This window comes from Tiliqua scincoides, chromosome 5, assembly GCF_035046505.1.
Source record: "Tiliqua scincoides isolate rTilSci1 chromosome 5, rTilSci1.hap2, whole genome shotgun sequence".
Lineage (NCBI taxonomy): Eukaryota > Metazoa > Chordata > Lepidosauria > Squamata > Scincidae > Tiliqua > Tiliqua scincoides.
In genome coordinates, this window is record NC_089825.1 from 110,829,310 (window position 1) to 110,853,709 (window position 24,400).

At 44.2% G+C, this 24,400-nt stretch overlaps 2 protein-coding genes across 2 annotated transcripts; both read right to left on the reverse strand.

Moving 5' to 3' along the window:
- Positions 1–4,129: 4,129 nt before the first annotated feature.
- On the reverse strand, positions 4,130–13,330 carry LOC136653167 (vomeronasal type-2 receptor 26-like). Its single transcript, XM_066630078.1, has 6 exons — positions 13,188–13,330; positions 10,698–10,986; positions 8,543–9,415; positions 7,050–7,277; positions 6,150–6,276; positions 4,130–5,031 (listed from the first exon to the last, which is right to left on the reverse strand). Exons 1-6 carry the CDS (start codon positions 13,328–13,330, stop codon positions 4,130–4,132), a joined length of 2,562 nt encoding a protein of 853 aa, XP_066486175.1.
- Positions 13,331–16,195: 2,865 nt separating this feature from the next.
- Positions 16,196–22,199, reverse strand: LOC136653168 (vomeronasal type-2 receptor 26-like). Its single transcript, XM_066630079.1, has 3 exons — positions 22,131–22,199; positions 18,277–18,403; positions 16,196–17,097 (listed from the first exon to the last, which is right to left on the reverse strand). Exons 1-3 carry the CDS (start codon positions 22,197–22,199, stop codon positions 16,196–16,198), a joined length of 1,098 nt encoding a protein of 365 aa, XP_066486176.1.
- Positions 22,200–24,400: the final 2,201 nt, after the last annotated feature.

Consider the following 24,400-nt stretch of genomic DNA (forward strand, 5'->3'; position numbering starts at 1 on the left):
TGAAAGTATAAGGGTGATGTGCACGTGAAATAAAAACCACACAATTCCCCGCTTCCAACACTTCCATAATGGTGTCATTCCAGCTCTGTCTATTGTGCGAAGTGTAAATTTATGCAGCCAATGTTGTTGCCTAAGTATTCTCAATCCCACCCCTTTCTATTACCTGGGAATTCAAAGAATATGGCTTGCTTTTCTTATGCAATGAGTGAAGCTTGTCATCTATCCAAAACTCGGTGTTACTCTTATTTACAGGAACTAACCAGTCATGAAATGAATGCATATTAACATAAACTATCCAATCAGTTCTTGAGATCAGATTTAGTACAACTCAATAGATTCCAGTTACAAACTGCCTCATCATAAGAACATAAGAACATAAGAACAGCCCCACTGGATCAGGCCATAGGCCCATCTAGTCCAGCTTCCTGTATCTCACAGTGGCCCACCAAATGCCCCAGGGAGCACACCAGATAACAAGAGACCTGCATCCTGGTGCCCTCCCTTGCATCTGGCATTCTGACATAACTCATTTCTAAAATCAGGAGGTTGCGCATACACATCATGGCTTGTACCCCATAATGGATTTTTCCTCCAGAAACTTGTCCAATCCCCTTTTAAAGGCATCTAGGCTAGACGCCAGCACCACATCCTGTGGCAAGGAGTTCCACAGACCGACCACACGCTGAGTAAAGAAATATTTTCTTTTGTCTGTCCTAACCCGCCCAACACTCAATTTGAGTGGATGTCTCCTGGTTCTGGTATTATGTGAGAGTGTAAAGAGCATCTCCCTATCCACTCTGTCCATCCCCTGCATAATTTTGTATGTCTCAATCATGTCCCCCCTCAGGCGTCTCTTTTCTAGGCTGAAGAGGCCCAAACACCGCAGCCTTTCCTCATAAGGAAGGTGCCCCAGCCCCGTAATCAACTTAGTCGCTCTCTTTTGCACCTTTTCCATTTCCACTATGCCTTTTTTGAGATGTGGCGACCAGAACTGGACACAATACTCCAGGTGTGGCCTTACCATCGATTTGTACAACGGCATTATAATACTAGCCGTTTTGTTCTCAATACCCTTCCTAATGATCCCAAGCATAGAATTGGCCTTCTTCACTGCCGCCGCACATTGGGTCGACACTTTCATCGACCTGTCCACCCCAAGATCTCTCTCCTGATCTGTCACAGACAGCTTGGAACCCATCAGCCTATATCTAAAGTTTTGATTTTTTGCCCCAATGTGCATGACTTTACACTTACTGACATTGAAGCGCATCTGCCATTTTGCTGCCCATTCTGCCAGTCTGGAGAGATCCTTCTGGAGCTCCTCACAATCACTTCTGGTCTTCACCACTTGGAAAAGTTTGGTGTCATCTGCAAACTTAGCCACTTCACTGCTCAACCCTGTCTCCAGGTCATTTATGAAGAGGTTGAAAAGCACCGATCCCAGGACAGATCCTTGGGGCACACCGCTTTTCACCTCTCTCCATTGTGAAAATTGCCCATTGACACCCACTCTCTGCTTCCTGGCCTCCAACCAGTTCTCAATCCACGAGAGGACCTGTCCTCTAATTCCCTGACTGTGGAGTTTTTTCAGTAGTCTTTGGTGAGGGACCGTGTCAAACGCCTTCTGAAAGTCCAGATACATAATGTCCACGGGTTCTCCCGCATCCACATGCCTGTTGACCTTTTCAAAGAATTCTATAAGGTTTGTGAGGCAAGACTTACCCTTACAGAAGCCATGCTGACTCTCCCTCATCTTTGTTGCTTTTATTGCAGATTTAGGAATTTCTTTTCCACATTTCTCAGCTAGTGTCCCCACTCACATGAATAAAAAGAGGACACCTGTGAACTACCTGACTGACCATTTTGTTAGAGGTGAGTGCCAGGGTGGAAGGCGAACTGCCTTTATAGATGCACTCCCATCCAGGGTCAGCCCGGAGCATGCAGTGAACCATCAGAGGTCAAGGCAACACAGGAGAGGTAAGTAAAGACATTTTTTTACTTACCTCCCCATAAGCTGCAAGGTCTTCAATGTGTAGCCTCAAAGCAATGCCAGCTCTTTGTCTGGGGCTGGGAAGGGGGAAAAGAACAATGGAGTTGCTTTGATACCAGAACTTCTGGCATCATGTTGAATGGATCATGAGATCTGCCAGTATAAGAGTTGGACAGAGTTGGGCTGCATGTTTGTCTCTAAGCTTTCCCTCCATTCAGGTCAGCATAAACTACAGAAATGCTGTTCACACTGACAGCCCAATCCTATTGAATCTCCTCCTGCTGATGGAGCCACGCCACTGGACGACGCACTGCATCCTGCATAATGGCAGTTCCAAAGGTCTCCTCTGGGTAAAGGAATATTTGTTCCCTTGCCCTGGGTAAGCCTTAAATGCCACACTAGGTCTACTTGGACTTCAGCCAACTATATAGCTGACTCAAGTCCAAGTGCACCCGGGAAGGCAGACTGGGCCCAGGAATTGGGATAGGATAATGCTGCTACCATCAATATCACCCCCTTCCCAGCCTCGGGCCACCCTCATCCCCACCTCAGACTCCTCCCAGCTTCTTCTTAATGCTTGATTAGTCTATTCCAGCATTTAGGCTGCCTCACTGCACATCCTGCTATAAGCATGCATGATCCCTCATCAAAGGCTGCTCAGAAAACTCCACTGTCAGGGAGTTTAGGAATCGGATTAGGAACTGGTTGAAGACCAGAAAACAGAGAGTAGATGTCAATGGGCAATTTTCATGATGGAGAGAGGTGAAAAGCAGTGTGTCTCAAGGATCTGTCCTGGGACTGGTGCTTTTCAATCTGTTCATAAATGACTTGGAGACAGGGTTAAGCTGCGAGGTGGTCAAGTTTGTGGATGACACTAAACTTTTCCAGTTGGTTAGGGGAGGATGGATTGTGAAGAGCTCCAGAAAGTTCTCTCCAAACTAGGAGAAAGGACCACAAAATGGCAGAGGTGTTACAATATAAGTAAGTGTAAAGTAATGAACGTTGGGGCAAAAAAACCAAAACTTCCTATATAGGCTAATGAGACAACTCAGGAGAGAGATCTTGGGGTACTGGTGGACAGCTTGATGAAAGCAACAACCCAATGTGCAGTGGCAGTGAGGAAGGCTAATTCCATGCTTGGGATCATTAAAAACGGGATTGAGAATAAAATGGCCAGTATTATAATGTCATCGTACAAATCAATGGTAAGGCCACACCTGGAGTATTGCGTACAGTTCTGGTTGCTATATTTCAAAAAGGATATAATGGAAATGGAAAAAGTGCAGAAGAGAGCAACCAAAAAGATTAGTGGGCTGGGGTACCTCCCTTATGAGGAAAGACTACAGCGTTTGGGTCTCTTCAGTCTAGAAAAAAGGTGCCTGGGGGGAGGACATGATTGAAACATACACAATTATGCAGGGGGTGGATAGAGTGGATAGAAGGATGTTCTTTTATCTCTCCAGAACTAGGGGACATCCATTAAAATTGAGTGTCAGAAGAGTTACAACAAAAAAATATTTCTTGACCCAACATGATTTAGTCTGTGAAACTCCTTGCCACAGGATGTGGTGATGGCATCTAGCCTGGATGCCTTTAAAAGGGGATTGGACAGATTTCTGGAGGAAAAGTCAATCACAAGTTACAAGTCATGATGGGTACGTGCAACCTCCTGGTTTTAGAAGTAGCCTACCTCAGCATGCTAGATACATGGGGTGGCACCAGGATGCAGGACTCTTGTTGTTGTCTTGTATGCACCCTGAGACATCTGGTGAGCCACTGTGGGATACAGGAAGCTGGACTAGATGGTCCTTTGGCATGATCTTATGGGGCTCTTCTTACGTTCTTATGGTTACAGCACTCAATAAAAGGAAGAAAATTTTATCTTGGCACTACTGGTAAGAACATAAGTAAAGTTAATGGGTACAGGGGGCATGGACAACAGCAGATAACTGGATCCGTGGATACAGGGGGCACTAATGTCTCTTAACTTTCCTTCCATTCACATCGCCACATAATTATAGAAATGCTATTAATAGAGTTTTTTATTTCCAGTGAGTAGGACAGGATTACAACCTTATTGAAAACAACGGACTTACTTCCCTGAGTAAAGAAAATAACACCATTGTCCTATTTAGTTTCCTATTTATTCCTCCATACTAGCTGATCCTTGCTATTTAACTCAGGTCTCAAAACAATTATATAACATTTGGGGGAAAAGATACAACCCAGTAATCCAGCACTGGAGGCCAAGATGGAGACAATCTCCACAGCCACCATAGATTTTCCTTTGGTGCTCACGTACGTGGGAACAAAAGATACCCAAACACTGCAAAACACTAACATGCTGAATGTGATGAACTTGGCTTCATTAAATGTGTCAGGCAACTTCCTAGCAAGAAAAGCCACAATGAAGCTGACAATCGCCAGAAATCCCAGGTACCCCAAAACACAGTAAAACATAGTGACAGACCCTTCATTACATTCCAAAACCATTTCTTCAGCAACGGAGTGCATGTTAACATCTGGGAATGGAGGTGCAGTACAGAGCCACACAGTGCAGATCCCTACTTGAATCAGGGAACAGAAAAGAACCACAGAGTTTGCCAGTCTCTTCCCCACCCACTTCCTCATCCTGCTTCCTGGCTTGGTGGCCATGAAAGCCAGAACCACAGTGAGGGTTTTTGCTAGCACGCAAGACACTGCTACTGAGAAGATGATGCCAAAAGCCGTTTGACGTAGAAGGCAAGTCATGGAATGAGGCTCGCCCAGGAAGAGCAGTGAACACAGGAAGCAGAGCAGGAGTGCGACGAGCAGAGAGTATGTGAGATCCCGGTTGTTGGCTTTGACGATGGGGCTCTCCTTGTGTTTAATGAAGATTCCAAACACCACAGCTGTGATCAGAGCAAAAGATACAGCCAAGACAAGCAAAGCTATTCCCAACACATCTTGATAGGAGAGGAAATTGATGGCTTTGGGCAAACATTGATCTTGGTCTTTGCTCGGATACTGATCTTCTGGACATTTGAAACAATCATTCATATCTTGGGGGGAAAAGGAAGATTCCAGGTAATAGATTTTTCTCTACATGGAAAGCAACCAGGGCCAGCTTTAAGTCAATTGGACTAACTACTCCCAATTGGGCCCTGCCCTGGGGTAATCTAGTCTTGTATGCAATTTTACATTAAAATGTGCTTAGATCCATTTGGTTCGTTAACTCTCATGCACTTTTTAAGCACGCATTTTGATTGCTTCCCATTCAACCACAGAGATATAAAGTCTACACTAAATTTTATGTACAGGTTGAGACTAATTATTCGCATGGGTTCCGTTCCAAGCACTCACGTGGATGGCAAAAAAACGCACTACAGCAAATCAATTTGAAAAACAAAGTTTCTTTACTCAGGTGATTTAAAAACAGCCTTGCTGACCTTTGTGATGTAAGATAAGAGTCATTAAGAAGACAATCCATCAATCAGTCATCCACTTCACTCAGCCCCTCCCTTCACCAATGCAAAGTCATCACCTTTCTTTCCCCTTTGCTCAGGGGGAAGGGAGGGGTCGCCTGGAGAGAGAAGGATTGATGGATTGTCAGCCAGCTGCCCCCCCCCTCTCTCTCTCTCATTAAGGAGCCTATTGTTAAAGGACTGTTCAGTTTTTCAAACTGATTTTTAAGGGATGGATTTTTACCCTTCTCCAGGGATCAGCACATTCCTTCTCATTTGCAGGGGCCATTCGTGTTGAGTCAAATCCGTGTATAAAAAATCTGTGTATAAATAGGTTGGACCTGTATATCTCTAAGATTCTATAGACATTGGCTGTGAACCTTTGACCTTGCAAAAAAAAAAAAATGCTTCCAAGTGGGCCCTGCAGCTCCTAAGGCTGGCCCAGAAGCAGCAAAAGGATCCAGTATCAATGCCTTTAAAATACATTGCTACAGAACTTCAGCAAACATTCTAAAAGTCACAAACATTCACTGAGACACTGATTAATAGCAATAACATACAATAGAAATTATAGTAGGAAAATGGCCAAATATATGTGCTAGGTGCTCGTGGTCTTCCAAGTTATTCACATGAGATACTTTACGGAGAATCAAATTCAGCCAAAGACACCGTACTTGCTCTTAACTATTCATGGAACTGCCTGCTATTTCTCCTACCCATATGGTCTGAAATCTTCCCTTCTGGACATGGAGCACAATCATAGCAACAAAACGGCTCTCCTTCCTTCTTCTTTCTGCTGTATCCTGGAGGGCAGTTGTCATTACACACAGCAAGGGGAAGCACCTATATGAATAAAGGTACAATGAAGTATTGAATTCATTTTCTTCTAACTGGCTCTCTGCTATTGCATGGGAAGGATGTCATCACAGAGGAGGTTGAGGACTTGATACATAGGAGGTTTCTCATATTCTCCTGAGTAGTTCAAATGCCCTTGATCGCTTACCAGCAAGGGTGGTAGAATGGGTTGAGAAGGTTGGACATCATAAGAAGGCATATACCAATCAGGGGATCTAAGTACCTTGTTTGGTATCCTAAATTTTCCAGTACTGTTCCGCTGTCACAGATTCCACCCTCCTCCATTCATTGATGTTGATAATGGGAGTAACCACCAAGCAGCACACATGAACAGAAAACTTCACAGGCCCAACTCTATCATTGGTATAAAATAGATGAAGCCCATTTGTGTCAGTTGCCTCTATGCTCCTTATAATGGGAGAAGGGGGCAGGGATTGAGGGCAAATGAAAATCCCTTTTAAAAGATCTCAAGAAACAGCACTAAGGGCGCAATCCTAACTAACTTTCCAGCACTGAGGTAAGCACAATGCAACCTTGAGGAAAGGGAACAAACTTTCTCTGACATTGAAGAGGCCTCTGCGACTGCCACCCAACTGCAGGATGCAGCAAATGCCCCACTGGCACAGCTGTGTCAGTACAGGAAAGCTGGTTAGGATTTGGGCATAAGGAAAGGAATTCACTCAGCAGTGTGGACGGGTCTATCAAGTCATCACATTGGAATACGTTCACAGTTTACTTGGTTACTCGCAGTCAGATGTCACCTGATTAAATTTGCTGTGCCATCTGATCATGTCTTCATCAATGCTGAACGCTGTGCAAGGTATAGCCTGCGGATCCATCCTGCCCACTTTCACTCTTACAAAAGTTTGATTTGGGAAAGTCACCCAGTTGATGATATCAAATCCAGTGGTCAGTTCACCTTTTGCATTAAAAGAGATGGTGTCTCCAGCACTGTTGTTGAATGAGATGCTTCTCAGAAAAGCATGAAGCTAGATTTAAAAAAGGCAATGGCAGGGAAGAATAAATGATGGAAAGAAAGAAAGATAGAGGGAGTTTCTGGTCCTCCATGAACAGGTGTTCAAGTATTGGTGTGATGATTGGGTGAGAACACTGCAACCCACTCTGCAATGATTTGAGGAAGAAACATGGCACTCAGCCCATGTTACTGACCTTCCTATGTCCCCTAGTGTTCCTCTTAACAAGAAAATGGCACTTCTGTTATCAGGAAGGCAAACAATTAAAACAAACAAACAAACCTGGAGCTACCCTTCTTCACCCCAGTTGGGTGAAACCCAATACCAGTGTCCTTCAACCCAGAAGTCATTGCTATTAGAGTGACCTTGGAACCACTGGTCTACCCACACCACACAGTGCACACATAGAGGTTTATGACAGTGAAACACCAGCAGCAGCCATTTTACGAGCATTGCTGCTATCGAATATATTTTACTGGATCCAGCAGAGGTCCTCATGTACTGCTGCTATTGATAGCATGGGTGAAATGGGGAGGCAGAGAATAGAATAGGGAGGAGATGAATTGAGACTGGGAAGGGGGAGGTATCAGTGGCAGAGGTGCTGCTTATATCCTATCCCACTTCCCAACATCAATCCGCCTTCCTGGGTTCACTTGGACTTGCTTCAGCAATGTAGTTGGCACTGATCCAAGTAGACCTTTGCAGACAGTGGAGGATTACCCCTGTGCAAGAGAATAAATGTTCCCTTACATATTAAGGAACTGAAATGCTTCCTAAATATTGTGGCTCTCAAACATCTGAAGTTTACCATATGTGGTTCATAACATTAAACAAGTTTGGCCACCACGGTCTAGAGAGTTTCTTAATTCGTCACAGTTCCTTTGTTCACCTCAAGGGGATGGAAGGGTGGTCAGCAATTCAAGAAAAACTTTGTCATTGCTGGAACAGAACATGCAGCAGTTCAAACTAGCCAGCTCTTATATAAAGAGTCTGATGGTTTGATATTTTATCTTTCAAATTGACTAACCCAGTGGTGGGAAACCCAAGTCAATTCCTTCACCTTTGCCATGAACAGATAGAGGACCCTAACCAATAGACAGATGTTTCTCACACTGGATGAAGTTGTTCTCTAAAAGACTTAAGTATTTTGATGTGCAAGTCATGACAAAATCAAAATTGCTGACCATATGAACATTAAAAGCAAGCAAGGGGGCTTGTTATGTTCTGATTTAGTGCTATCCATATACTGACTGGTTCAATATATAGTTGCAGTTTGTTACCTGCCAAGGCAACTGACTGGGGGATTGGAGGCTGTGTCCACCCCCAACTCTTCTCCTATGTTTGTGTCTACTCGGGTTCATAGCATGCAAAGCATGTGCTATGGCATGGACAGCATTGTAGATGCTGTAGCTTTGGGCAGTCATGCTCATTTCAAAAAACGTTCCAGGAAGGCTCTCCAATTTCTCCATGCCACTACATCTGTCCATTGTTTCATCATCCTCTTTGGAATCTGGTAATAAACAGACAAATGCCTGTTTCCAGAAGACCCTCAGAAAGCCATCTTCTCTTGGCCAATGAGAATTTAGAATATGGAGGAAATTGTGGAATCCAGGCACCTCATTGGAATGAACTGTCAAGGATAAAGCACCATGGAAGAACTCAATATCCAAACCTCTGTAATATGTTTGTGAAGAGAAATCCCACTCAGCTGTCATAATCCACACTTTACCCATGATTGTCTCTGTTGTATTTTCTATCTGTGCCATATATAAAAACCACTGCAAAGAAGACATAACATGAGTGTCTGCATTTACCACAAATGCTTTGACTTCATTAGCATCTACAAAAAGAGCCACCTTTGCTCTGAGTTTTTCAAAGAACTCTTCTACCATATCATCAAGGGAAGTCAATGTTGGTAGCCTGTCAATGAAGGCAGGACAGATGCCTTCCTCAGCAAGCATTGGAATCAGGGTCTCCACAAAGCTTTCTCCTTTGACATTATTGAGTGCAATGATCCCAACCCATGTCCATCGGAAATACAGAAGCAGCTGGACTATCCCAGTGTACTCATGCTCTACATTGGGGAACATCTGGTAGGTGGAAGGGAATTGGATCTCATCCTTCATCACTGGAGTAAAGTAGCAGTATGTGACCTAAGCAACAGTGAGAGTTACTTACAATTACAATTAGTCAGAAACATTTAGGCCCCTTCAAGCAAAGTTGTATCATAAAATATTTCATATATCGTAAGGTTTCTTAACAAGATACAACATTCATAAAAGTTTAAATGATCCATCAATGCAAGGAAATTTATGTGATACTATATGCAATACAAAACATACATTAGTACATTTTTAGACCAGTCCTATCTCCTGCTATACTATTGAATTCAGCCACACCTTTACCTACAGGTAAGCCTACAGACTGCCTATGGTTCTCTTTGGACATACACCAACCATTTTGATGGTGTATGACTAAAGAGAGAAAATGGACAGGGAGGTATTTAAGAGCAGAGATAAAACTTCATGTGAGTAAGTGCCCACAGATCCATCTCTTCTATCCCAACACGCCTCAGTTCCTCCCATTACTCTCCCTCTTTGCCCAGTAGCCTAGAAGCACACAGCAGCATATCACATTTCACAAAACCATGGGCAACCAATCTTATCAGCCAAAGTGGTTATGTATGCAGCAGGTGCTGGGAACCCACCAGGAGTCTCCTCAGGGGAAGGGGACTTTTGTTCTCTTCCTGTCAATGGGTCTTCTCGCATCTTCACCGACTATGTGCAGATGTGAGATCCTCTGTGTTGCGCCTTATGGGCTGACATGGAGTTCAGAATCTAAAGGAGCAGGGCTCTGCCCGTCCCATCCCCCCCCCACTCGTTCAGGCTGTGTTGCCATAACATGAGTTCCAGCAGCGCAACCTGATGATAGAATTCAGCTGTGAATTAAAAAAGGGGAAATAATTCCAATTAAGAGTTTCCTATTAAGAAACAAAGAATGGCTGATTAAAATGAATTTGAGCTATTATCTGTATAAAATGCCTGACATAGTGCAGCTGAAACATCTTTGCTATTCTTCATATATTCCTTGAGTGCTCTGCTATGGCAAGAGAACAGTTTTGCTCTTTATAAACCAATTCTGGAAAATATATCGGAGTGAGGCAAAAAGGATTTTTCCTGATTTTTGCTTAATTAGGTTTCATCCTCTCAGTTTATAAACCCCAAAGATTTCAAAACACTATGACAGAACTGCAATATCAGCTATTATGTATTTTGACTTTTGGGGGGAAAACAGGAAGAAGTGTCTATTTTATGCTAACCAACTTCACATCTTTCCGTTTCTCTGCCTCAGAAGAAAAATGCTAGAGATACAGGACAAGAATCAAAGATCTCACTCTCACACTCACTCACTCACTCACTCACTCACTCACCATACCTGTGGAATCTTATAGAGGCTTAAGATGATGGCTATGTGGTGGGAAGTTTCGGAATCAAGCCCTCCAATGACAGCAAGAATATTTTTTAGATCACAATTGTAGTTGGGGACAAAATTTTTCAAACTACAAAGAAGGTTCAGCGTGTTCTGGTATGTCATTTTTGCATTAAAATGGCTGTCATAGATATGGAAGCCCAGACTGACATTGGGTAAAATGTTGAGGTTGTCATTGATCTGCTTTGTCGCAAATACCAAGGCCAGTACATGCTGGTAGTTCTTTGTTATTGAGCTAAAACAAGAATTGGATGATCTTGAAATCAATATTCTGCATTTAAGTAACTATTGGCAAGTGTTTATGGGCTACTAGAAGAGAATCAATTTCATAGTATAATACTGTAATCTGAAAATCATCAAAATTGCACATATCAACTGGACTGAGCTGTGCATATCTTCACAACCATATAGAGTATTGTATTGGCAACCTTCAGTCTCGAAAGACTATGGTATCGTGCTCTGAAAGGTGGTTCTGGCACAGCGTCTAGTGTGGCTGAAAAGGCCAATCCGGGAGTGACAATCCCTTCCACACCGGGAAGGGTGTATACTATTTGGTGTTAATACTATTAACCGGGTAGATGGGACTCGTCAGCCTAGGAAGGCAGCTCATATAGAGTAATGAAAAAAAATAAACTAAAATGCTTTCCACTTTACAGAATTAGACTAATGGTCTCCAAACTTTTCAGTACAAGGGTCACAGCATATATTTTACACATTATCACAGATTTTAAATAATCACTTTTATAAATGAATGAAATTTAAATGAATGAATAAGTTTTCGTTGGATCATTTTTTGTAATCGGCATGATATGGTTCAGCCCAAAAGAGAAATGTGACAATTACAAAGAGACAATGCAGTACTAAAACTGAGAAATGATAAAATGCTAGCAATTTGCAAGTGCTCTGACAAAACACACACACACAGAGAGAGAGAGAGAGAGAGAGAGAGAGAGAGAGTTGCTACAGGCTGGATAAAAATCTTGCGGTGGGCTGGACGTGGCCTCTGGGCCATAGTTTGGAGTTCCCAGGGCTAAACTATTAATCCATCTAAGTCAACATACAAACATCAGGTGCATTATAGAGCAACATGGAACTTAAATCAACACATACCAACTCCCCACCATGCATGGTGTTCCCACTGTGCTACACCAGAAATATTGTTGCATAAGTATTCATGTCAACACATTTGAAAACACAGACTGTGTGTACAATTTGCTGTTCTTCAAACCCTTCTCAATGGACTCTCAAAAAGAAAAAAAAAGTATAGTGAGTACTGAAAATTTTTTCATGATAGTTTTAAATAAAATATAGGTAATCTTGCATGAAGGCAAGCAGAATTGATAGCATTAGTCATCTCCAGGCAAGACATGTAAGATAATGTAGTGAACAAACCACATGTGGTCCTCACTCTGACCACATTCACATTAATCATGAATATAACACCAAACAAGGATATATTATAATGTACTAGCGATAAGAAGGGACATGCAGTGTGGGAGCAGCAAGTGAGCCAGAACCGCCCCATCATAGTCCATGGAAAAGCACTGCAGCTGCTCCACACGCTTACTCCGGAGGAGATTCTCTTTACAACTGAGAAAGCAGGTGCAACGAGAGCCTCCTCAGGTATAAGCAGGTGGAGCAGCTGTGGTGCTTTCCCACCAACAACGAGGGGACAGTTCTGCCTCACCTGCTGCCCCCACACCACAGGTCCCTGGTGAAAAGGTGGTTGTTGAATGGAGGACAACCCCTGCAGTGATAGTGCAGAAAAACGTAGAAGAAACCGATAAGTTGTCTAAAATGAGCCCATTTCCTTTTGGAGACAAAGCATATCCCATCAGCAAGTGGAATGGGGATTTCATGTGATCAAAGTAACCCGTTTCTGCCCAGCCCACAGGGCAGAATTGATCCCTGTACACATTTGATCCCTGTTGCGTATATGCAATGTTGGGCAGAAATGGCTTAAACAAGAAAAACAACGATGCATCATAGAAGCCCTAATGTGACTTGAAACCAAAGAAGCATCCTTCCAGTGAGAAAGAAGGGGAAGCTGGTGAAAGAAGGAACGAGGGAACAGACAGCTCCGTTTTGCTCCCCCCACTGGGAAGGGTCTGCTTGCCCGCCACACTGAGCCTCCCTGCCAGACCGGCTGCACCACCCCCACTCCAGCTATGCCACCGCATTGTGGTGGTATAAGAGAGGAATTATTGCTGGAATCTATTAGCAACAAAAACAGCTGAAATAAGAAAAGTGACAAAGGTATCATGTAAAATGATGCACGTGTAACAAACGGAGCCATACATTTATGGCTATAGATTTTCATGTACAATGATATTTAAGGGATCATTTTAGATTTCCTACATGATGTTGCTAGTATTATCTACGTTTACATAGTTCTATAAGCTATTGCATATTATGCAAAATTAAAAAAATCCTTACACAGGTTCAAAAATAAAGTTTGTCGTTGGATGTTTTGCAAAGGTAATGGGTTCAATAATGAAGATGAACTGAGAAGAAATCTCACCAATTATGTGGTCACCTGCCTGGTAATACTCATATGGGATATGCAGGGCATCTCTCATGTCGCACATAGAGGTATTTCTCTTGCATTCTGTTTGAAGCAGAATCATCAATAAAAGCAGCAGCAACAGAAATTTTATCATTATCTGGAAGGCAAGTCTCGATATCACGAGGCAGAATCTTTTCTATTTATCTCATGATCGTCTCACACTGGTCTAATTACATTGGACCTTCAGTAGGTCTTGAATCGTCTGCTGAATGTATGTGAAGCCTGCCCTGAAAAACCTAAACAGAAAACTATCCAAAGTTTGAAGGTTCCACCCTGCTTGTTCACAGAACTCCACTCCAGCACTAAATGATAACTGAAGCCTTTGACGTTGATTCAGCTAGTAGCCTTGGAAGATAAATCCACATGGGCTTCTGAATGAAAGATGATTAATCACAGTTGTTTGAGATAATGGCAGGGTTCACAATTACTGCCTGAAATAACCATGTTCTCTGTGGCAAAATCTTCAGCAAAATCTTCAGAGAAAATATGTCGGATGTTATCACAGATTTTAGTTGAACAGATGAGGCACACCAGTGGTGCACCTAGCATATTTGACTCTTGGAGCGGACCGCTCCCATTGCCCTGCCCTGGGCCACTAGAAGCCTTGGGTAGTACTGGCCTCTCTATTGAGATCCCCCAGTGGAAACCGGGTCTACCCAACATTCAAAGTGGCTGGGGGATCCCCCCTCCCTAATGAAAGCCAGATCTATCTGCGACTCCAAATGTCAGATAGACCTGGCCCCTGCCCCATAGATTCTCCCTGTTGCATTCAAAGCAACAGCAAAGTTGGCACCCTCTTATTGCCTGCACCTGGGTTGAACCACCCCCACTTCTCCAACCTTGGTACACCACTAAGGGCACAATTCTAACCCATTTTCCAGTACCGAGGTAAGGGCAATGCAACAGTGTAAGAGAACAAACATTGCCTTACCTTGAGGAGACCTCTGTGACTGTTCCCCAACTGTAGGATGTGGCACATGCCCCACTGGTGCAGCTATGCCAGTATTGGAAAGTTGGTTAGGATTGCGCCCTAAGTCACACTGACTTTTAGGATGTAGTGATGCAACTTCAGTTGACGTCTGCCTAATAAGGAAGCACTGGAAATAGTGTGCACTTAAGTAGCAGCACCCTAGAATAGCATAGTTTATGCTAATTAGAGTGTGTCATATCCAAAGAAAGTTAGCTATGACATAGCACCATTCAAGTCATGTGACACCATTGACCTGTGAGTCACTGAGAGCTTTACTTCCCAATCTCTTTCCTGCATGTGCCTCTCTGACTTAACAACTCAGCTAAAGGCAGAAGAAGGGAAGATGTCAAATGAATATTCAAAAATCTTACCCAAATCTTTCAAGGGACTTTCCCTCTGGCCAACGAAAACACATACAACACATACACTCCAGCAATATATTTAAAATATTTAGTACAGTCAACAAAACCTTTATTTGGCATAAACATTTGATAGGTGAGAACTCTGTACATTTTCAACCACTGTGCCATGGCACATTGGTGTGCCACGAGTGGACCACAGGTATGCCACAGGAATTTGGAGGAAGGTCATTTATTAGTAGGTTCAATGGGGGATGTGAGCCCCCCACCAGCAACATGGTGTGCCTAGTCAATTGTCAAAAGATTGATGGCATGCCTTGACAATTTTAGTGCCTAGTCAGTGTGCTGTGGGTTGAAAATTGCTGGTTTAGATGGACAAAGTGTCCTGCTGCATCCCAGACTCAAGAACCGCATTTTGTAGGATCACTTTTCCATCCACATGGGTCCAGCCCAATCCAATAATTCAAAATTCTGCTGAGTCATGACTGACCACTCAGCTGCCAGGGCATGTAGCGCAGGTGCTGGATTAACTCCAAATTAATAACACCTGGAGATTGTTCTTGTAAATCCTACCTCATTGGACAACCCCAATAACAGCCACCTGTGAAATCACACCTTTCCAGTTCCCACCGGGTCAGCAGCAGACCTACCATAGACATCCCTGGGGCAAAAGCCCCAGGCGCCAGCCACTAGAACCCCATGGAAGCCTCTCTGAGGCTCCCGATGGGGGCGGAAACAGTGCCCCAGAAGCACAGTTTAAAGTGTCAGGGAACCTCACAGAGGTTTTTCTGATGAAGGTGGAGATCGTGTGAGGCTCCATGAGCCTCAGGTGAGGGGGTGGCTTTTTGAGCAGGGGAGCGGTGACAGCCCATGGGGGGCGCCATCATGGACCTTTGCCCCAGGCACAGGGCTGGGGAGGTCTGCTGCTGCACCTGGTAACTTTTTCACCTGGCACCAGAAATGGCCATTTTATTCTTCTAACCAAATGGACCCCTGGCTCTCTGGCTAACTTCAGATCATTTCACATTTGATTTCAACTTGGCCCTACAGCACGGAACTTAGGTCCCAATTCTAGCCAACTTTCCAGCATCTGTGCAGCCACAATGCAGCCCGAGATAAGGGAACAAATGTTCCCATACCTTGAGGAGGCCTCTGTGACTGCCTCCCACCACAGAATGCAGTGCATGCCCCATTGGCATGGCTGTACCGGCAGTGGAAAATTGGATAGGACTGGGCCCTTAATCATTTCAAAGTTCCCAGATATCCCAAAACAGAGCATCTTCAATTCAAACAGTATTCCTCATTTCAATGCAGAATTCCCCATTTCCATCCACTGTGATACTACAGGAAGACAGAGGGGGGAATTTAAATAAGCACATAGTTTGGAATTTGTTCAGTTTCTCCATAGATTAGATTTCATGTAAGTAAATGCGTAGGATAGAGAGAGGGAGCCAGGATCTGGAATATGCTTTTATATAGTTACTTCCAGATTCACATCACTCACTACTGCTGAATATTTTTAATACAGACTTGCCAAATGCCTATGCTCCTACTTATTTCTCAGTACTAGTTGGGCTTTGGTATTCAGCTCAGGCCTCAGAATTATTATATAGCATTTGGGGAAAAAGATACAACTCAGTAAATCAGCACTTGAGGCCAAGATGGAGAAGATCTCTACAGCCACCATGTACTTTCCCTTGGTGCTCAGGTAAGTTGGAACAAATGACAACCACACACTGCAAAACACCAACATGCTGAAAGTGATGAACTTGGCTTCGTTAAAGGTGCTGGGCAACTTTCTGGCAAAGAAGGCCACAGTGAGGGTCACCAGAGTCAACAATCCCATGTAGCCCAGGACAGAATAAAACATGATGACGGACCCTTCGTTACATTCCACCACAATCTCTTCAGTCAGAGAGTGCATGTCCAGATGTGGGAATGGTGGGGCAGTGCAGAGCCACACAATACAAATTCCTACTTGAATCAGGGAACAGGAAAGAACAACTGAGTTTGCCATTCTTTTCCCCAACCATTTCCTGATCCTGCTTCCTGGCTTGGTGGCCATGAAAGCCAGGACCACAGTGACGGTTTTGGCCAACACAGAAGAAACAGCCACTGAGAAGATGATACCAAAAGCTGTTTGTCGCAGAGAGCAAGTCACTGCCCGAGGCCGGCCAATGAAGAGCAAGGAGCAGAGGAAACACAAGAAGAGGGATAGGAGAAGAGAATAGGTGAGCAGCTCATTGTTGGCTTTGATGATGGGGGTGTTTCGATGCTGAATGAAAATTCCTAGCACAGACATTGTGATTAGAACCAGAACCAGAGCCAAGACAGCCAAGGTGATCCCCAAAGGCTCTTCATAGGACAGAAAGTGAGGAACCTTAGGAAGGCACTGATTTCTCCCCTTGTTCGGATGCTGATCTTCTGGGCATTCAAAACAATCATCCATGTCTGCAAAAAAAGAAGATAAAAATGTTGGTCCTGGCTATTGTATCCTAAATAGGTTAGTCATGACTAGCTCTAGCTTGTTCTCTAAGACAATTAGGGCTCAATTCTATCCTCTAACCTGTATCCAGCAGGGTGGTGGATTGGAAAAGGCAAAGGAACGTATTTCCCCTTCCCTCCCTGTAAGGCTCCCACTCACCAATCTGTTTTCTCAGACCTGTGCCAGCTCTTTAGCTGCTGCATATCCAACAGAGAAAGGGGATGGAGCTTCAAAAAGGAGGGGGCACTATCTAATGCATACCCTCGCCACCAGATTCACCTCAGGTGGAGGAGGGTAGAATGAAGGGGGGAAGAGGTGTAACAGGGCATGTGAGGGTGGAATGGTACTGGACAAGCCCAGGAGAGGGACAGGATTGGCAGAGTAGGTCTCCACCATATCCTAACCCCCTTCCTAGGCCTGCTGGCCTTACATGGGGTTGGTGCTGATCGAGGAAGCCCCATTGGGCAGGCTGGGGCTTTATCCAGCATAAGGGGACAAATGTAGACCTCCAGCATCTTCCTAACCTGCGCTGGATACAGTGTAGGTCATGTGGCCCCTCTGTGCCAGCACAGGTTAGGATTGGGCTGCAAATCACACAAATTGGTTTGGGCTAATAGAAGGTAAATCATTTAGGCAAGGGAATTCTGATGAGTTCACTTTGGATAACTTTATACATTCAAGTGGGTCTTAGGAACATGTGTCTTGACTTTCAGGTGAGTGATATTATGGTTTAGTGTAAGTCATGCTTTGGGGTATAACATTTGCATTCTGGAGAGACCAATTCAGTTTTGACTTGGTATAACAACCTTTCTCTCTGTATTCTTTTTTTCCCCTTTGGCTTTTGATTATTTGACCACTGTTCTCTACCTTTTCAGAAACAAAAAGTCAAGTCAAGTTAAAAAAGTGGCCAACCTACTCCAGCCACTTTTCCCATTCACCACTTGCGTTTTAAACACCATTCCAATGCCTTGCCTGACACTATCAAGGTCTAAAACCAGTCTTGACATTCCTCCCTCCATCTGCAGTAACTCAGTAGTTACTTGGTAGTTATTACTACCAATAACTGATTCAGGACTTCTGAGAACTGAAGTCCATATTAAGGCTTTCAAAATGTTGTAGCCCACCGACTCTATGGCTGCACTTACCTGTCTGATTAGAAATTGTGTTTTCTGAGCATGGCATACAATCATAGCAACAAACAGGTTTCCCCTCCCAAACTTTTCTGATGTGTCCACCATGGCAGCTGTCAACACATGTGGAATGAGGAGGCACCTAGACATGGGGAGATGTGGTCGGTATTGTGAGCCATATTCAGAGGTCCATAGCAGGGGCACCGACAGTGATGCAGGACAGCTTGATGACATCAAGGCAATGGTGTGCATTGGATCCTATCCTCTTTTTTCGCAGCTTCCCCACTCACTTTGGGGAGCCTGCCCTTATGCATAAGTGCTCTCTCTCTCTCTCTCTCTCTCTCTCTCTCTCTCTCTCTCTCTCTCTCTCTCTCTCTCTCTCTTCTCTCTCTCTGGTCAATATTTGTTATAGGAGGTAAAAACCATCACTGAGGAAAATATGCCTTTTGATATGCAGTGCTGATAGTGCACTTTAACTGCATTGCCTGGTTAGAGACTGTATGAATAGGGCTATAAAGAGGGAGCCAACAAGGATCACTGGCCAGCCCTCATTAGCACTGCTTTGGCAGAACTTAGAGAGAGATCAGTGGCTGGAAAGGATAAATACTGGAAAGGAGAAATTCTGGAAAAGAGAAATGAGCCAGTATTGCTGATGCTAGATTCCAACTTGGCATGATAGATGGAATCCTTGGATGACAGTTGGAATGGGGATGGCTTAACACAGTACAAGTGGGTCAAAGACAAATGCATTAGCAGCAAGGCAGACAAATAAGCAATGGACAAAAGATATGACAGCTTGAGGACCCAGTTTTTTATGTCTCTTTTCTCCCATAGAATCCTAGAAGAAATTTGGAGGGGTTCTGTCTACAAGCCATCATTCATTATGGTGTGAGTGAACTTGACAGCATAGCCCCAGTCCTAAATGTGTTCTCGTATTCTTCTTACACCTGGCTGAAGGGCAGTTAGTTAGCTCAGGAGGCCACTTGCTATAGTAGCATGGCTCCTTGATTGAGTTTGGCCACAGAGCTGGTGAGGACAGCCAGAGCTGAGGATCCTGCTTTTGTTTTGCTAATCTGCTTTTTCTAAATCAGGAGTGCCAAGTTCCTAGGAGGTGGGTTTTGTTGACAGGCTTGAATATGCTGCAAGAAGAAAAATATATGCTAAAGAGAAATCACCTGTGGAATTCCCCAAGAAGAAATGACTTCATCCTAGCCAGCCTGATAGAGCAGAATGTGTCTGATTGCTTTGATTCTCAAAAGCCTGACCTCTCTCTTGGCCTTTGGATCCAAGGCATCTCACCATGCCGTTTCTGGATCATTTTATTGGCCTGGATCTTTGCAAGCACCCAGTGCCACAGACATGTGTACAAAAGGGCTTGGCAGGCCACAAAATGAGAAGGGAAGGTGTTGCACAGCTGTGACACGCTGTTCTTTGAATTGTCTGACACATTTTTATAAGCATGTGTATGTTTGCTGGATGAATGACAAGCAAGCATGACCCAAAACATGTTTTAATGGGCCGAGGGGAAGAAGCATCCAGTCCCCCAGTCCTCAAGGAAAAGATCTAACATCAGTTAATCCGTGCAAAGCACCAGCCTGCTCTTGCAGGTTGGCTTAAAAGTTTTGCCTTCCATTTGGGAAATTCCATAACTGACTGCACCTTGTTGAGTCAACAGATTTCAACCCATAATCAAGCCAAACACTGGGAACCTTCTGATTCAAAAGTGTTAGTGAGAACAAAAGTAGTACCTTCAAACCTTAGCTTTCGTCACCAAACTCACTGAAAAATCAATCATGAGTCCAACAGTAATTAAGGAACAGGTTTTCCAATCAATCAAGGAAAATTCTGCCATGCTCCCAACAGGATCCAGAACAACAGAGGAAAGTGTCTCAAGCAAGGGGTTACCAGTTTAGAGCCATCAAGATACAAGAGGAAGCTTCATGATGAGTTCACCCCACAACAGCTTCAAAGCCTCCCTTCAGGTATTTGGGCACAAAAATCTGGGTCACAACCCCTTCCCATGTTGCTGTCTGTCATTTACCTATTTTCACTACTATTGTTGGGTTCATGAATTGCTCCAAGACCTGTTGGTACTGTGTCATCTACCCCCATTCTCTCTTCTACCCAAGGACTACTGTGCTGGTGTGATTCCAAGGCAGGAATCAGGCTGTGCGATTCTGCTGTATGATTCCAAGACAGGAAAGAGGCTACTTCTTTTCTCTTTCCAACCATTCTCCCTTCTTCCAAGTCCCCTTCCCTTGAGCACAAACCAGAGCTGCAGTGCCTGCTGAACCCCCCCCCCCCAAGCAATCTCACCTCCCTTGCCTTATTTTCATTTCTGAAATCAGTTCAGACTCCTGCCCAGTCTTCTTAGGCTTGTTTTTCAAGCTCTTTTGTGATGTTCTTCTCATCTTGGACCAGGAAATCACTGTGCTTTTGCACCCCTGGTCATTGGCCCCCTTATCTTCTGTCTTGTGTGCAGTCATATTGAAAACATGCTAAGTATTTCTATCCTCTGTACTGTGGTGTGATTGTGGTATGTGTGTGAGTCTAGGACTTCTTATTCTGTTTTTTCACTCTTGATTCTTTTCTGTTTTGCTCTTCTTTTTGCCCTGTATTTCTCCTTTCCCCCTCCCTTCCCACTAGAGGAGTGGTTTTCAAACTCTCATGGAGCGTTTGAGCCACTGTAAGTGCTTGCGGGGGCAGGGGGGAGGCAGTGGGGGGGAGGCAGTGGCGCAATCCCCAGGATTGCACTGCACAGGGGACTGCAGGGGTTTGGGTGCACTTACCCAAGCCTCCTGCAGCCTCCCAAGGATGCAGGGAGCCCGGTGTGATCTTCAGCAGGGCTCCCCACAGCAGTGAAAGTGAAAGCGGAGCAATCGTGCTCCACTTCCACTTTAGCGGAGGCAGGGTGCAATCGCTCCACTTTTACTTTCACTGCTGCGGGGAGCCCTGCTGAAGATCACATTGGGCTCACCACGCCCCCGGTAGGCTGCAGAAGGCTTGGGTAAGTGCACCTAAGCCCCTGCAGCCCCCTGAGTGGCGAGATCCTGGGGATTGCACTGCTGCCTCCTCCCTGCCTCTGGGCTGCCCCCACCCCTTAAGGGGGCAGAAGCCAGGGCCCACAGGCTGGGGCATCGCGACACCCCAGTTTGAAAAGCCCTGAGCTACAGCAAAACCCATGGTTCTTCAATCCCTATTTCCCCCAGAGTAACCCTACTGATTTCCCTATGTTCTGCTCCCTTCTTTCTCCCATCTTTTGCTTGGGCCATTATGCACCCTTTTCTCCTTTCCTTTTTCTCTTTCTTCCACCTAGAAACTGCTGGTATTTAGGTCTTAGCTGTGTGACTGATTGCTGTGTACATTGTACTGCAGTCTTTTTGACGTCACATCAATAACAATGTATCTATTGCTGATCGTATATGTAATCTCACCACTGTGTGCTAGTGGGAAGTGCCTTCTGTTTCCATCAGCATTTCATGGCATTCCATAGATCTGTGTCAAGAGCCACTGTGCTTCATCCTTGCAGAGGCAATTGATTTTCCTCCATGCATTCATGTTACACATGTATTACACACCCCGTAAAAAAGACATTGGAACATTTTGGCACCAACAATTGCGCTATCATGTTGTCACAGGACATATGCTGGCCCTTCTGAGTAAGGAAGTGTATATATTTACCCCCATATCCCCCTTTCCAGCTGCCCTATGAAATGTGCCTATGTTTGCGTCTTCATTTTTACCGTAGGAAAAAAATCATTTCTTTTTAGCTGTTGTTAATTATGAGAGGACACACTGGATAGATAAAACAGGGAATTCTGACAACTTGTCACACACATTTGTAATTTAGAGGTGCAATATGTTCATACCTGCTTCAGTCTGCTGTTCCACACGATGGCATCATCGTTGATGGTGAATTCTTGGCTTGGTGAGATCATCCCAACCAGGACTTTAAGGAAAGTTTGATTGCTGAATGTGACCCAGTTGATGATATCATAGCCAGACAAGAATTCCCCATTTCTGAACAAGACTTCATGCCCAGCACCATTGTTGAAATGGATGTTTTTCAAGAAAGAGTGGAGCTAGAGTGGGATAGAAAACCAGTAAGCTTCTGAACTGGAATCCAGGAAAACTCCCAGAAGTTGGGACCTTCCAATTCTTTCTTCCCACTTCAGCACCATGTGCCCCATTGTGGTCCAGAAGTCTAAGGAACCCTTCAGAATAGCATGAAATGACACATAAACACAGAAAGCTATGGAAACCAGGAGCCCCATAAGTGGAAGTACAAATGGATATTCCTACTTCTTATACAAACCCCCTGTTAGCCTTGGGCTAATGATCTTTAAGCACAAAGTCTATCATTCTCTTATCATAGGCTCTTTTAACACAGCAACAGAAGTACATTAGAAAATGCTGCAGAAAGAGTCCAGTCAGCTAGCCAACATTCTGTCATTTTCAGTTCCTGTGAACCAACTGATATTTGAAGCAATGTTATAAAAAGTACTTTGTCAATCTGACAAAGTAAAGGGAAGGGACTCTTAATTCTGTGGGCTGATCCAGGGCAGTAGTGTTACTGGTTAGTGCACTGACTCCCTTACTGCTCCCCTCTCTCCCCTGGTTGGATGTGCAGCTGAATGAAGAAAAGCTTTTGTAGAATGTATCTGCTGCCACCAGCCCAGGTGAGCAGATCAGACAGAGGGCGGCCATCTGTGCAACACCCTATTCCCAGGAAAATACTGAACCTTTGGAGGTTCTATCAAAACGTCTGTAGTGCCTACAGAGTGAGGAGATGTGACAGGAAGCAGGCAGTTTCAGGGCTAGCAGTAGATCATGCTATTCACTCACCTCGGGGAGACTTTTCAACTGCCCCTCCCAGAGATGCAGTGCATGCATTGTAGGTGTGGCTGCATCCGTGGGGGGATTTCAGTAAGACTTGCCTGTTAATTACCTGAAGGACGTTAAGGTAATTGCCTTAATTACCTCCTTTCCCCTCTCTTCCTTGCATGTGAGTCTCTTCTATGTGGAATTCATCAGCTCTGGACAGGTTTAACAGAGGTACTCCTCTGTTGGTGTGAGCATAGGATGTGAGAATCCTGAATCACTACTCACTTTCTTAGCCACCACACAACACCAACTGTTGTTCAATCTGTTAGTGAGATTACCTGCCATGGATGAATACCTCCATAGTGGAGCTGGACTGCTTGGGGAAGGGGTGTTTGACTAAGGTCACCTTTTGAGAATTTGTAGCAGATGTGAGATTCATGAAATCCTGAATCACTACTCACTTTCTTAATCACCCCACAACACCAACCGTTGTTCATTCTGTTGGTGAGATTACCTGCCATGGATGAACACCGAAAGACTCAAATTTGCTTCTTTGTTGCAGGGTCCTGTGTCTGGCCAAGTATGAGGCCTGTAGGGCATGTGCCACAGCATAGACAGCATTGTAGATACCATAGCTCTCACCAGACATACTCATCTCAAAGAAAGACAGAGGCGCTTTCCTCAGTTTCTTTTCTCCTTCACATCTTTGACAGTGTATGTATTCAAATTGCCATAACAAACAGAGAAAGTTCTTCAGTGTCTCATCAGGCTTTAAGGTCAGCAAAAACTCTTCGAATGCTGGCACTGAACTTGCGTGGAATAAGAAAGACAATGCTCCATGCAAAATGTTGGTACCCAACAATTGCCCAGAAGATGAACAGATATACCACTGAGGAGGCATGATCCAAACCTTCCTTATATAAGTCCTTATATTAAATTCAATCATTTCCAAGGTCAATAAAAATTGGAACAACTTTGTATTCCCACCAACAATAATCACTTTGACTTCAGTTGTTAAAATTGTTGATTTTAACCCTTCTATTTTTTTAACAAGCTCATATTTTTTTTCTGAATCCCTTTGCAACCATGCAATGCAAATATTGTTCTGGGCAAGCTGTGGTGTCAGGCTCAGCACAAAGCTTTCTCCATCCTCGTCATCCGAAACCACGAGGCCAACCCACATCCATCTGAAATGCAGAAGTAGCTGGACAATCCCAGTGTGATGCATAGTTTCCCTTGGTGCAGTCCAGTACAATGAAGGGAAGTGAATTCTACTACTTAACGTCCTTTCAGCTGTACCATAAGCAAACTATAG